This window comes from Prionailurus bengalensis, chromosome A1 (genome assembly GCF_016509475.1).
Source record: "Prionailurus bengalensis isolate Pbe53 chromosome A1, Fcat_Pben_1.1_paternal_pri, whole genome shotgun sequence".
In the NCBI taxonomy this organism is placed as follows: domain Eukaryota; kingdom Metazoa; phylum Chordata; class Mammalia; order Carnivora; family Felidae; genus Prionailurus; species Prionailurus bengalensis.
In genome coordinates, this window is record NC_057343.1 from 124,929,605 (window position 1) to 124,945,345 (window position 15,741).

The 15,741-nt window shown below is 35.2% G+C and overlaps 1 protein-coding gene across 5 annotated transcripts in view; it reads right to left on the reverse strand.

Annotated features, from left to right (window-relative positions):
* Positions 1 to 2,369: 2,369 nt before the first annotated feature.
* The window catches only part of IL6ST (interleukin 6 cytokine family signal transducer), a 55,575-nt gene continuing 42,203 nt past the window's right edge, over positions 2,370 to 15,741 (reverse strand). For all 5 annotated transcript variants that reach the window (XM_043590592.1, XM_043590596.1, XM_043590584.1 and 2 more), the window contains 6 exons: positions 15,219 to 15,320; positions 14,890 to 15,036; positions 14,435 to 14,575; positions 11,505 to 11,601; positions 7,965 to 8,046; positions 2,370 to 7,313 (listed from right to left, as the gene is read on the reverse strand). In XM_043590592.1, coding sequence (XP_043446527.1) covers positions 6,576 to 7,313; positions 7,965 to 8,046; positions 11,505 to 11,601; positions 14,435 to 14,575; positions 14,890 to 15,036; positions 15,219 to 15,320 — 1,307 coding nt within the window. In that variant the 3' untranslated portion in view covers positions 2,370 to 6,575. The remainder of the gene's footprint in view (positions 7,314 to 7,964; positions 8,047 to 11,504; positions 11,602 to 14,434; positions 14,576 to 14,889; positions 15,037 to 15,218; positions 15,321 to 15,741) is intronic.

The following is a 15,741-nucleotide window of genomic DNA, read 5'->3' on the forward strand; positions in this document are numbered from 1 at the left end:
TACCTTTTTTTTTTTTAATGTTTACTTTTGAGAGAGCACGCATGCCTGAAAAGGGGGAAGAGCAGAGAGAGAAGGAGACACAGAATCTGAAGCAGGCTCCAGGCTCTGAACTGTCAGCCATGAGCCCGATGTGGGGCCCGAACCCATAAACCGTGAGATCATGACCTGAGCTGCAGTCAGATGCTTAACCCACTTAGCCACCCAGGTGCTCCTTACCTTGTGAGAGTTTTTAAGGATTTAATGACCCCAAATGAGTATTTTATAGATGGTATGTATTTGATCGAGTTTCTATGCCCGCAGCAGCCTGTGGCACAGTAGGTAATGAGAAATGTCTTGGGTGTGCAGGGAATGTGCACCCCAGCAACATGAGGAGCCAACAATTTCTAGTCAAAATTGTAAATTTGGAAGTTTGAATTTTTCATGGGTCGTTTTCTAGGCTCTGATTTCAGCTGGGTAGCCTAGGTGTTTGTAAGTCTAGATTGAAGAAGGGGCCAAATCCACAGTGACTAAAGAGTGACTGCCCTTTTCATTCTTTGAATGCTCATGCTGAATTAGGTTTTCTCTTGTGAGAATCTCAGTGCCTTTGAGTGCCTTTTTACTTAAATATTACTTTAGACCATTAATTTAAAGACATGATCCCCTTCGTGGAAGCTTACAGAACCAAATTCCAGAGAAATTTGTATTCATTCATTTAAAAGCTATCACTGAACAATAGGCTTCTGAATTTAGCCAAAACTGCATGGAAAAGAGTTTCCTATACGAACAGGATTCAAATGTACTTACTGGTTGTAGCACAGACAATTCATTAAGATTGTCCTAGCAAAGGGTGTCCAGTCTGAGTCCAAAGGTAGGTCTCTTGGGGAAAAATTGATGGCTGGGTTACTCTGCCTACTCTGTCTCTAAAGGATTGTATACAGCCCTGGATAAGGCGGTGGGAGAGACACTTCATCTGAGGTAGTTTTTTTTTTCCCCTGTTACTTTTGTGTGTGAGGGTTCCTACTATATATTCCATCATGTTATACCAGTAAGATTCCAGTTTCATACAAATGCATAAGTGGATACAGAAATACCATTAAGTGGGAGAGAATTCGCACGAAAACACGTTCAGGAATAATACCCTTCTAGTTAGACCTTTCTGGCATGTTGTCATAACCATAGTGACAAAGGATAACTGTAAAAGAATCAGATTTTGAATGTCCACAGATTTCTGAAACCAAGCTATGCCACATCATTTGTTTAAAATCCGTAACAGTTGGGAGAGAATAATTATAAAAATAAATGTTGAACTTTGAATTTAAAGACCTATTTTTCTCCTCAGTGGACATAGAACCATTTTAAGCTATTGAGACTCCAAGCAGCAACAGGAACAAGGGCCTGGATTTGGTGGCTTGCACTTCCCTCTGCTTCCCTGCACTCTCTTCTTTTTCTACCTCTGTTCAGCTTTCATCCTGCTCTTCTGCTTACTTGGACTAACTAGCCAAAGCATAGGACTTAAATGTGTATGTAAAAGTGCATTCATACTTGTACTAAGTTTTAGATTTGTATTTTGAAACTGGAAGGCGTGTTTTAACTTTAAAGAGAAAAAAGCTTAAACCAAAAGTTAAAGTTGTTTTCTGCCCCTGGGCTAGGGAAACAATGCTTTGAGGTAACTCTTTCTGGAAGCAGGATGTGTTGGATGCATAATATAAATTAGGATAAGACAAAAGGTACCACAAAGAAGTCAGGCTGAGGCTGGTAGAGCCAAATGAAGGATTTTAAACAAAGGAACGCTTAGCTCAAAGCCAAGAAATTATTTCTGTAACCTATAGTACACACATGAAAGGATGAAGTTAAGGGGTGAAGATGTACAAATCTAATTGTCCATATTTTCTTCCAAGTGGAACTGTTCACTTAGTTTCACATACTACTACTCAGCAATCTTGGGATGGCAGTGTGATGTATGTCTGCTGGCTTCAGGCCTCATTGTTAATAAGGATGAGACTCCAGCAGTGTGGCTACAGACTGGCCACTAGATGGCACATTACCTCTGTACTTGGTTGGTCCCTGGCACCCTAATAGAAAACAAAACAAAACAAAAAACAACCACTGGGAGGTGGCAGGATATTGGGATTCCAGAACTCATCTTGGAAAATTCATTTACCAGTTTTCCAAATTTACAATCTCTCAGTCCATACTTTGTTACTAAGACCAAGACAGTGTATCAATTTTCTTCTAAAACCTATTCCATTATGCTAGATGAACATTTAAAAAGCCACAGAACCCTCTGAAGGCATCTAGTTTACACTAAGACCCTAGAGCAGTAGTGACAAATACTGGTATCTCAAACATTATGTGTAATGACATCCAATTGTAGTGATCATACAAAGAAAAAAAATTTAAACAAGAATTTATTTCTTAAATTTACTTAAAGGATTAGAGCGGATACATAGGCAACGTTTACAATAACATTTAGAGTTATGTCAACATAAGACCGATAGCTATTGTAACAATTAGCACATGCAATTCACCGTAGAGGTAAAAATACTTACTCTTTCTAGACAAGCCTTCTACACGAAGGTAGACTACGTAGGGGTAAAAGAGCAAGTGAACTTGAGAGGATTGCACTTACAAGTAAAAGGGACATAGCTAAGATATAAAGAGGATACATACCTAATGCTAATCACTGTATTGTAGTACTAGCAAATTGCACACTTATTTAGAGTATATTCAATAAACATGTTAAGACTAAAGGATTTTCAAATAACTGCCTTTAAAGTAACCATCTGACATCACATTTTGGTATTCATGTTACACCACTTGAAACATGTAGTTACCATTCAGACAAAACTGGTCTTTAAGGGATAAAAGATGTAGAACATTTCTCTCCATGGTCTTCAATGCATTTTTATCATTAACTTTAAAGCACTTGGTAATGAAGTTAAACTAGCCCACCTGAAGGAACTACTGATGGCAAAAAGCTCTTAAAAATTTAGGAACAAATGGACAACACAAGAGCTCATCCCAGGTGGTCTTTTTCTTTTTAACGAAATGTATAGTAGAATATCACACTACTGCATAATAGTAGCACATACAAAAAAAAGATTAATCCAAAAGACAGTACATTTGGCTCTAGAAAGTTGTTTTGACTTGCATCCGAATTCTGTTTATAAATATTCTGAAAAGGAACTTCTGTCAAAGACCAGTTGCTACTTTATACCTTCTTTTAAAAATAAAATTGGGTCATTGTCATGGATTTCAAAGTTGTTTTTTTTTTTTTTTTTTTTTTTTTTTTTTAGTTATGTCTTCTCTCAGCATAGGGCTTGCTTGAACCTATAACCCCAAGATCAAGAGTCACATGCTTTTCTGAGCCAGCCAGGCATCCCGACCATGACCAATTTTAGGTTAAACATAAATAGCTTGCCATTTTATGGCTCCATATTCTCATTTTATAGAAAAGTGCAATAATTTTTTTTAAAGCAATCTTGGGCAGTAGAATTGAACACGACCTGCAACAGAAAGCTATCCCAGTAATTTTTAACAACTGAACTTTAAAATTTTTATGTAGCTTATTATATTGAAATTTTACCCATTTCAACAAAACAACAGAAGTGTATGGTTTAAAAATTTGTTCTTAAACCAAACATAGGAGAATGATGTGGAATATAACAGAACGGAGGAAGAGCTCCTCCACTTGATTTATGCTTGGTCAATATGTGCCAGTTAAAAGAAATATTTTAGGGAATTGTACAACAGGATTATTCTACTTCTACATTGGTCATGATTTTAATTAGTTAACTATGTGGATAGAAACTAACCATTTTTAAAAATTTGATTTCTACTTACAAAGCTATTTTAGCTGTTCTACTTTAAGGATGAGCTTTCATAAATTAATGTTTTACAAGTATATTTCTACTTCATTAACCTTTAACTTCACAGTAAGCTAGGAAGACCAGGTAACTTCATGTGTAAAGTTGCAATTAAATGAACAGCTAGGTAGATGTGAACACAGAATATATGAATGGTTTCGCTTTTTACCCTGCTTCTACTTACACAGTATGTTCTTGAGTGCCGTGACTGATCAGTGCTGGCTTGAAGTAGGGTACCAACATACCAGTAACTAATAGTCAAATTATAACAATACATGTGGCATGTATGCTTATTTTTTAATCCTGTATGAGCGCATCAGAAGCAGTGTATTAGTTTTGTCTACAGAGAGGCTTTTTTTCTGATGTGCCAGTGTTACTTTAAAGGAAATTTTGGGATACTAAACATCTGAGTAACCCATCCACTGCTTATATATAGACTAATTTTCACATAAACCAGATCCACTTCTCTGCTTACCTAAAATACAATTTACATGCCTCAAAACAAATTATCCTAAGACATGACTCAGGAAGGTAATTTTGTACTTGAAACAAGTTTCATGAATGCTTGTCTTTATCTGGGCAAAAGATGTACATCACATACTGGTAATCCAATCTACATTTTCTGATTGGATTATCTGTATAGTAACAATCTAGTATGTGTAAAGTGCTCTTGCAGCTGGGGGGCATTCACTCAGATACCATTTTCTATACAAGTTTTCCACCAATAGGGTTGCTTATATAATGTTCTTTCTTAAATGACTTCATTCTCCTCCCCCTTAGATTAGGAGTCTGCATATTCTAAGTGCTCCCCATGTACAAACTTCACACTCGAATTCTTTGTAACACTGCTATTTATCATGAGGAAAGTTATAGCTGAACATGATGACAATAACATGACTACTTACTTGGAGGAAATGAAAAATATAACTGATAAAAACTTCTTGACAGATTCTTAGCAAGATAAATCTAATCCTGATTTGGATCAGGCTTTGACCAACTTAAATGGTGGCGGTGACATTATCTTATAGTGTGACTTCTCTGTAGATTTCTCTGTGCCCAGTCTTCCTCATCTACTTCTCATCCTTTCTACCAATCTCATGTTGCACCTGCCCTGTATCACAAAGACCCTGTGTATGAAAGAACTCTGAAACACATCAAGCAAGAATACAAAGTATAAAAATGTTAACAGGAAGTCTAATATGTACAGAATCATATATAATGAGCAGAATTAGATTTCAACTGTAAATGTAGAGCAACTTCTTTTAGCCTTTTATTCTTGAATAACCTCTAAAAACCATTTTAAGTGGGCCTGGTTTTTGTGACTTAAATATGACAAAAAACTGTAATATACTTTCTGCAAAACTACTTGATAACACTAGTCAACTACTAATGACGTATCAAAAATTTTCACTTAGCCCTTGTCTTTAGCCCTTGCCTCCTATCAAATGTGGTGGGTAGGGTAGGGCATAAATGTGAAAGTGTGGTTAGTGCTAAACTCTGGAGCCCTCGCTCACTTCTCTCTGGGAAGAAGAGAACTTGTGGGAAGAGGTTTAAAGTCTCTTTAAATCACAATGTGGAACTAAGTTCCACCTACCTCAGACCTAGCAGGTGTTAAAATACTATCTCATCATTAAGTGCCTCCACAACAGGGTGTTCCCTGTGATATTAACTAACATCAATATGTACATTTTTGGATAGGGTTTTATTTTGGTAAGTAGTGCCCATGTGTTCTCAGTTTGCTTCGAACATCTAGAAAAAAATACCTTCCAATCTTGGCCTACTTAAAAACAAAGCATATTAAAACATATTTTAGTTGAAGATATATTGTATAAAGTGCTTCATCAACCAAATTCTCTAAAGTTTTAACAAAAAGGGTCAATGTTTATATATACAGAAAAATGGCGAGTCTATAAATGGCAAAGAATTTTTAAAATGGTTAAGCTACTTTGGCATTCATTGCTAGTTTTTTAACTGGGCACTCTTAACTGCTGAATTTGTGAAACGGATCTTCAAACAGATTGTGAATAACAACATAAAGCACATTTTTGAAAATTTAGTTACTTATGATAAAAATGTTCAAAAATATATTTTTTAATCTGCAAAATTAAAACTCTAGAATTCCATTTATCTAGTAGCTGGCATCATTACACCAACAGAAGAGAATGTCTAATATTTCATGTTGGCAAGATTGTAATTCAACCCACTGTTTTTTTTTGCTTTTGGTCAGACAACAAAAACTGGGTTCATACAGTTATGCTACCTAATACTCTCCTTACGCTGTCAGCTAAAGTAGAGGGTCTAGACCTTGCTCATCTAATTTTTTATCTTAAGTCCATCTCAGCCACTTTATTTGGTGACTATTCTCATTAAAATCAGTAGAGCTGTGCTAAATACATCACTGCTTATTATTTAAAGACCATCTGTTGTCTAGCTACAGAAAATTTTACTTTATAAATTTCAGACAAGCTTTCTGTTTTTCTTCAGTGCAAACATCCTGAAACAGCACAAAATCATTCAGCTATTCAGAGGATGAAGTCAGTTTATGTAGTGCTTGAAAGTAGAATCCCAGATATTCTGGAAGGGAAACAGCCCATGTGGGAGGACAGTTTACTGTTGTCCTTAAGGGCAAATGATCATCTTCAGTGAGCGAAGATTATTTTTCTCTGAAATAACAGTTAAAGTTAGCTTTAGTTTACAGGTACTGGTGAAGTTTTAACAGGAACCAGTCTTTCACTGAGGCATGTAGCCACCTCGTCTGACAGTTTGTGGTAAGTAGCTTTTAGACATTCCTTCATCAACTGCAGCCTCCATCCCAACTGTTTCAAATCTCTCTACCTGTCCCTCAGTATGTAGACCAAAAGCATCTGCTACAGAAATTTCTTGAAACATTTTCATTTGCCCAGATCCACAGGACTGTGAAATATCTGAAATCTGCTGTTTGAGTCTAACAAAATCTTCTTCATTGACTGACGAAACTTGCTTTGACCTTTCAAAATGTGAAATATCTGGACTAGTTTCACGTTGACTGCAGTTTTGTTTGAAATACTGTTGCCTGGGCAAATTGCCAACACTGCTATCTGTGTTATCTACCAGCTGTAGATCTTCTGGCCGCTCTTCAGAATCTAACAAGGGCTGGGTGGACTCGGATCTTGAGAAGACTTGGACCGATGGAACCTGGTGTCTGTAGCCACTGTGCACCACTGTGGAATACTGGACGGTGCCTGAAGTGTTCTGGGCAGACTCATTTTCATCACTGCTAGAAATGCTTGGCCTAGAGGAGGACATGCATGATGAACCTCCAATACCACTGCTGTGTCCTTCAGTACTGATTTTTTCCTTCTTGAATAAGTCCAGTGATTTCAGATCTTCTGGAAAAGGCTTTTTGTCATTTGCTGCTTCTATCTCCACGACACTTACATCAGTGAAATTGCCATCTGAGTAAATCTGATCTTTTGAATTAAAATTATGCTAAGAAAGAAAGAAAAAAATTTATTATTACCTATGGCATAGGTTCATTTAGAAACTATGAAATATATATGGCAAATTCTAGTTAAAGCCACAGAGAAATGCATCTCTGAAACTTCTCAGTAATTTGGTGCGGACATAATCTGTATCACTAAGCACTGTCAACTAGCTCAACTACAGATACTGTGAAATGATTCTAAGAAGTATGAATCAGAGTGGACTTCCTCAGAATTCCCAATCAACTGTTAAATTTTGATAAGCTACTGGTGTATATACAGTATTTCATTACTAGACTACAGAGTTGAGGATTGACTAAAAAGTAGAAAACATGAAAAGTTCAAAGAATTTAGTCTAGGTTTCTAGAAATCACTGCAACAGTATGAAACTGGTAGACTGTTAAATTTGATTTTAATATCCAATACAAAATGCTTGCCTTACAACATTTACCATATAGGAGTATTTACATATTAAGTTTTCAATTTGCAAGTTCAATGAAGTATTTTTCATGTTTACTGAATAGAATAAGGAATATAAGAATATGCTATGATAATATTTTATCATTTACTTTTCAATTTGGTCTTATCATTTGGTTCAACTCTATAAAAATACCCTGAAATGTCCATGTATAAACAAGTCAGAAACACTTTATCTTACCCTAGGAGGTGTATGAGGTGACCACTGGGCAATATGACTCTTTGAAGGATCAGGAACATTAGGCCAGATATGTTTTTTAATTCTGGAGAGAAAAAGAAATAAAGTATCTGTGGAACCACATGTAATAAATAATGAACAGTCCCTAATTCCAAACATGAGCTTAATCTAGTCATAATGAAAAACTACTAATAAGGCTAGTAATCAGCATTCAATTTAAAAAACTGAAATAAAATTCTACAATAGAAACCAATCAAAAAGTGGAATAAAGTCACAAAACCTTAAAGTACACCCCCCTCCCAACAACAAAAGAAGCAAATACGTTCAATTTCCAACTAAAACCACATAACACATTTTCACATAGCCACCAGGTTAAAATATGATAAATTTGATTTTTTCACAAGAATATTTACCTCAGTATAGTTCCTAGTCCAAAGTTAGAGGTCCCTAAGTGTGTATAAGTATACAGGAAGTGAGTCATCTTGAGAGTAAGTTCAAATACAAAAACAAAACGGAGTAATAAGATCCTAACAGACTGACTCTCCTGTGCAAACAACTATAAAATCTACGTGTAATGTAAAAAATAATGAAGTTAACAACCTAAACAAAAGACCAACTAATGGATGAATTCCATGAAAGAGACTTAAAAAAATTTCAGTTGTTTTACATAAAGAACTTGAGTTAAAATTTTTTTAATGTTTATTTTTGAGAGAGAGAGAGCGAGAGCGAGCAGGGTAGGGGCAGAGAGAGGGAGCCACAGAATCTGAAACAGTCTCCAGGCTCTCAGCTATCAGCACAGAGCCCGATGAGGGAGGGGCTTGAACCCACGAGCCTTGAGATCACGACCTAAGCCAAAGTCAGAAGCTTAACTGACTAAACCACCCAGGCACCGCAAGAAACTGAATTTTTAAATTAACATTCTTCCCACAAAATCTCAGGCTCAAACTGGCTTTGTGAATTCTAGCAAACACTTCAACAGAAATACTATGAATACTATATAAACTCTCCTAGAAAATAGAGAAGGTAAGGTGTCCCCATTAATTTGAGGAGACCGTTCATTTTATGAGGTAATCAGTATCCCCTTGATTTCAAAAGTAAATGAACACACCACCAAAAAGAACCAATATCACTCATGAAGGATAAATGCAAAAATTAACATACTGAATCCAGACAGTCTAAGAAATGCAAGGACAGTTTAACATGTGGAAAGAAACCAATGAATAAAATTCACCATATACATGTAGGAAAGAGAAAAATCGTATGATCATCTCAACAGATGACAAAAAAGCATCTGACAAAATTGACCCAATCATGACAAAAACTCTCAGGAAAAAAATATAAGAGAACTTCCTCAACTTAAAATCAACATCACATGCAATGGTCAGAGACTGAATGCTTTCTCCCTTAAAATTGGGAATAATGCAAAGTTACTACTTAACCAGTATAGTAAGAAAAATAACTGAAAGGATAAACATCAGAATAACCATCTTTACTAAGCAGTATGACTATGTATGTGGAAAATGTTTAGGGACCCAAAAAGGTACTAGAGTAAATGAACTTACCAAGGTCTTAGTATACAAGGTCATTATATTAAAACAAAATTAATTGCATTTCTATTTCTAGCAATGAACAATTAGAAAATAAAAATTTCTAAAAATGCCATTTACAGTTGTATAAAAAACATTTAGGAATAAATTTAACATAGTACAAGGCCTACCCACTGAAAACCATATAACAGTGCAAAAGAAAAAGAAAACCTAAACAAAGAGAAATTAACAAGGGTGACTGGGTGGCTCAGCTGGTTAAGCATCATCTGACTTTTGATTTCAGCTCAGGTCATGATCTCGGAGTTGTGAGTTTGAGCCCTACACAGGGCTCCATGCTGACAGGATGGAGCCTGCTTAAGATTCTCTCTCTCCCTCTTTCAGCCCCTTCCCCCCTCAAAATAAATAAATAAACTTAAAAACAAAAGAGATTAACATGTTCATGGACTGACCCATGTGACATAAATGTTGTGAACTCATGTTCTGATTGTATTTTTTGCCCTAATTTTATTGAGTCAATAAAATCTCAATTAGCACCGTACTCAGTTTTTTAAAAAAGACTTTCCTTTTCATATAAATAATATCAGCTTACCAAATAACCTAGTCAAAATAATTTTGAAAAACAACTTATTAAAAGAATTCTAACTGCTCTCAAAACTTACAGAGCTATAAAAATCAAGACTGTGTGGTACTGGCACGAATAGACATATAGAACAGAATTGAGAGTCCACAAATAAATCCAGACTTACATGGACAATTGATTTTGACAAAGATATCTAGGCAATACAATGGGGAAAAAAGTATTTTCAGTAAATAATGCTCGAACAACTAGTTATCTATGGAAAAAAAAATTCCCTGACCTCACACCATGCACAAAAATTAATTCTGAATAGATCATAGACATAGAGCTAAAATGATTAAGTTACAGAGGAAAATAAAGGAGAACACAATTGTGACAATGACTTAGGCAAGAATCACAAACTGATAACATGCACCTCATCAAAATTAAAAACGTGCATTTTGTAAAGTCACAGTGAAGAAAACGAGAAGCCAAAGCCACAAGACCAGACTTTCCACAACATATTTGACAAAAATTTTGTCACTAGAATATATAAAGAACTCTTACAGCTCAATATTACAGCAAACAACTCAATTTAAAAATGGGCAAAAGATTTCAGAACATCTATCACAAAAGAATATAGATAAATGACACATGGAAGGATCCATTACTATTTACTAGGGAAATAGAAATTAAAACCACAGTGAGATAAAATTACACCCTGATAACAAGGGGCTAAAATAAAAACCCTGACAGTGCCAAGTAACAGTGCCATGTAACAACTGGAACTCTCACGGTGCTGGGGAGAATACATGATGGTACACCTGCTTTGAAAAACAGTTTCTTATGAAGTTATATATGTGCTTCCTATGTTACCCAGCAATACCAATACTAGGTATGTACTTACAGAAGATAAATGATAACATATACCTACACAAAGATCTGTAGATGAATGTTCATGGCAACATTATTCATAATAGCCCCAAATTAAAGACACAACCTGAATTTCCATAACAGATGAACAAATTTTGATGTATCTACACTGCAGACTACTATTCAATAGACAGAAAAATATTAGTATATATACAACATGGATGAGTCTCAAAAACATGCTAAATGAAAGACATCCTATAAAAAGACTACATATTATCTATTTATATGAAATCTCAGAAAAGGCAAAATTACAGTCACAGAAAGCATATCAGTGATTACCTTGGGGCCAGGGGTTGAGGGAGAGGAGAGACGATAAAATAGAACGAGGAAACTTTTAGGGTAATAGAAACAGTATCTAACTTGATTGTGGTGGTAGTTATATATCCGTATGCAGCTATTAAAATTCATCAAACCATACACTTAAAATGAATGAATTTCACTGCATGTAAATTATAGCTCAATAAACCTGGAGTGAAGAACTGCAAAAACGCAAATAGGGGTACTTACAGGTCTCGCTTATTAAAGCAGAACAATACTCCCAAAAGGGTTGTCAATAGAAATGCTAGGCAAACAGGAACAACTATGGCTTCAATTTCTCCTTGAGCTAAAAATCAGGGGTAAGAAGTAAAATAAATGTCAACTTATGTGCTAAGAGAAATAATGAAACTTCCCAACCAAATGGCTGTTGAAAAGATGAAATACCATCCCATTTTTATAGCCTTTTCAAACTTAAAGATTGTTTTCTGCCACCCCTGAGCCCCTTGGTAAATCATATCCTAGCTGCTTATACCTGACACAGTAACCTGGCCACAGAGAAAGCATAAACTCTATGTTGGTTAGGGGAATAAAATGACTAGTTCAGTTTTCTGGACAGATAATCTATCCAATAAATTAGAAATTTCAAACCTAACCATTTATTACATCTATGATCTGCACCCAGCAGAATCTTAACAAATGCTTATCTTTGCAATCTGTGAGTGCTGGGCACAAGTGGAAATATGGAATCCTGTATAAGGAATAAAAATAAAAGGTTCAAGCAAAATTTTTAATAGATTTTCAAAAAGATAGCATATCTGGTATACAGCTAAGAATCTTAAGTACAAGGAGTGGCAGAAATAGGAATACTATCACCTAAAATCAACAAGCCTAAGATTTCTAGATAATTCCCAACCTGCATTTAAAAGAGGGCTTACTTGAGCAAATGAATCACTAATTGGACAGTTTATATTGGAGATATTTTTTAATGATTTACCTTATGGCTGTCTCTACTTAACTCCTCCAGCCTCCTTATAAGTAGAAGTAGTCTTTTATGGGAAAAATTTATAAAAGTAATACTGCAGTCACATACTATTTACTCAGTCTAATCTTTGCACCACATATATCCCTTTACAAGTAACTTTATATTCTACAAAGCCTAATAGAAATCAGTAAATCAGATCAGTGCTCGGAAATAAACTGGAGGCTGGCAGATATTCACTCTTGAACACTGAGGTTTTCATATAGGTGCCAAATCAAATTCAGGCAGACCCTGTTATTACTGTTGCCAAACTTACTATGTTTTCAAGTCTTGGGCCTTTGCTTATCTGTCCTAGGATGCCTTCTTCTTCCTTTTTATCCACATCCTAACTTTTGGGGACTCAAGTACTGACTCCTCTATATAATCTATGAAGATGAAATTCCCCCCTATAAATTATCTTTAAATTCCTACTCTATTTACTGTCTACATGGCCCAAATGCCTTTCCATTTAATTACTTTACTTATGTTGTATTTCTTCAAATAAAGTCCTTTGGGAGCAAGGCCCATGTCATATGAAGAAGCCATAATATGTCCATAAAACAATAAATAGATCAGTGAAAAAAGCAGATAATTAAGTAATCCTAACAAGTATGATCTAATTTGGGGGGAAAAATGTATGTATAGAAAATAATAGAAGGATATACAAATATGTTAAGAGATTATTCTGGATGAGGAATTAGGAGTGGTTTTTCTTCTGCTCTGTACTGTATAGTCTAAAGGCCTATATAGTACACAATCTACTCTTATAATGAATATCACTTTCATTAGTTGAATATTTTAAAGGTTTATTTTTTTCTAAAGATCAATTTCAAGTATTACTTGTTAGATATTTATTTTACTAACATGTCACCACAAAATCTTATTCCAAAAACTATATTCATTTTTGGCAATCACAGCAAAGTTCAGGATCTTTTATTATCTATTTTAGGTAGTCACTCATTCATTTTCTCATTCACCCATCATTCAATAACAAGGAATATAGCTTACTATTTAGCATTCACTATGTTGGTAACTGGGGGTGGGGGTTACAAATAAATGACAAAATAAGGTAATTTCTATTATGATTCAAAATGTAGGAAGAACAAGAAAGAATGCAGCTTAAGAATGCTTTAGGGAGGTTAGAGGAACTAGAAAAAGTGAGGACTTAATGTAGGGCTACACACTGGGAAAAGATGGAGAAAATAATGAGAAGCATATGACCAAAGAAAGAGATTACAAAAGGGCATGCAAAAGCAGTAATTAGAAGGCATGATCAATAGGATTTTACACTTGGCTCATGTAAGCAAAAAAGACTCATGAAAACAAAAAATTTATCACATCCTTATCTAAATTTGTGGGTTTGGCAAAGAGTTGGATGGCTGTGGCAGGGAACAAAGAGAAATGTATTTGGGAAAGAGCATGACTGAAGTCATGGACAGAGAGTTTAAATAGGCAGATAAAATACAGGGCTGAGAAGAGTGATATGGAAAATAAAGACCATTTTTTAAAAAAGTGAAAAAAGGAAAAGAGATCAAGAAGGAAGTATGAGAAAGGGAGAAGACTCAGGAGAGTGTTATTATACACACACACACACACGTGAGAAGAACCAAAGGAAGAGGCAGTTTCAAGGATGGAGAAGCTGAGTCAAATGCTGAGAAGTATAAAAATAAGGAGACTAAAAAGCATGTACTGGATATGATAACTAAAAGGCCTTCCCTGAGTGACATTAGGGAGGTTTCAGTGGATTGGTGGGTTGGAAGCCTGATTTCAGTGGGTTAAAGACTAAGCTGGAGGAAGGGAAGTGGAGCTCAAGAAGGTGAACTAGTCTTTCCAATAACCTGCCTACAAAAGAAGGAGTAAGACAAGAAGGTAAGAGACCACATTTGACTTTTGCCAGTGAAAAGATGAACCCATTTAGAAAGATACACAAATTCTTTTGGCATTTATAGAGTACAGATGAAATCAGTCAGAAGCAGTTAATAACAGAGCTGAGTTTTGATAGTTTAAAGAAACAATCCAAATCAGATAAACAATACAATACCAACAATTCATTTCTATGGATCCAAAGATGCACTTTTAACAAAATTTTAGCTTATTAACTAAGTCCATATTTAGTCTGATTAAAAAAAAGAAGAAAAGAGCAAATGTCATTATTTCTTACCAAACTTCGGTGTAGTAAAAGTGAATTCTGGGCCATCCTTTCCACCTTCGTCTGTGTATGCTGCCATTCGTACCATGTACAAGGTGTCACTGGTCAAAGAGGACAGCGTATATTCTGTGTGGGAGGAATCCACATTCACAGCTGGAAGAAAAAAATAAGTCTGCTTTATTTAACTACTCAATGTTTCTGCTTGATTTGGCTTTTGACACTGTAAAAGTATTAAAAAGGAACATATTTTCCAGAAAATAATTTTCTTATCTCTGCCAGAATATTCTTCTATAAGCACAACATAGTATTTTTTTTTCCACAGTATTTTTTTAATAGGCATATTCTCAGGTGTCTCTTTTCTGAGAATAATATACTACACTTAAGATGTATAACATAAAAAGGTGAGACAACATTTAAAAGCTTAAGAAAAAAACCAATGATTCTTAATAACTGATAGAATTTATTACCAGTTTCATTTCCAATGATGGTTCTATAAAATATAGTATAATTTCGGATAAATCCGTTCTGAACATCAACAGGAAGTTGGTCCCACTCTAAGACAGCTTCATTTTTCCCCACTTTTTTCGTCCGAACAGTAGGTCCTTTGGAAGGTGCTAAAACAGAATAAAAGTATTTGATAACTAAAAATTACTATGATTTAGTAAGTCATTAGGATTTACTAAAATTTAATTATATTATTTGAACATTATGAGACATACCCTTATTTTAAAAAGAAAAAAATGTCTTTGTTAATACAAAACTCAACATATTTCAAAGAAAATGAATTTGGACTTACGAGCTTGTTTAAGGTATGCCTTTATAGACTCAGGGCTTCCTGGTCCATCAGTATATACTGGAGTAACTGTTATCAAATAACATTTGCTCTCTGCTAGGTTCCCTAAAGAAATAATGGCAGAGTAAGCATTTTTCCCCACATAACAAAAAAGTCTACATTCCATTATTAACTTTACATTATAAATTTCATGACTATTGAACTTTCTTTTCTTTTAAAACTACAGCTTTTTAAGCAAGCATTGCCTTTTGTGTACTGGATTCAAGCTTAATTGAATAAAGCTTTTCATTGAAGTAAAAGCTGACTTTTTTTTTTTTTAATTTTTTTTTAATGTTTATTTATTTTTGAGACAGAGAGAGACAGAGCATGAACGGGGGAGGGGCAGAGAGAGAGGGAGACACAGAATCGGAAACAGGCTCCAGGCTCTGAGCCGTCAGCCCAGAGCCCGATGCGGGGCTCGAACTCACGGACCGCGAGATCGTGACCTGGCTGAAGTCGGACGCTTAACCGACTGCGCCACCCAGAC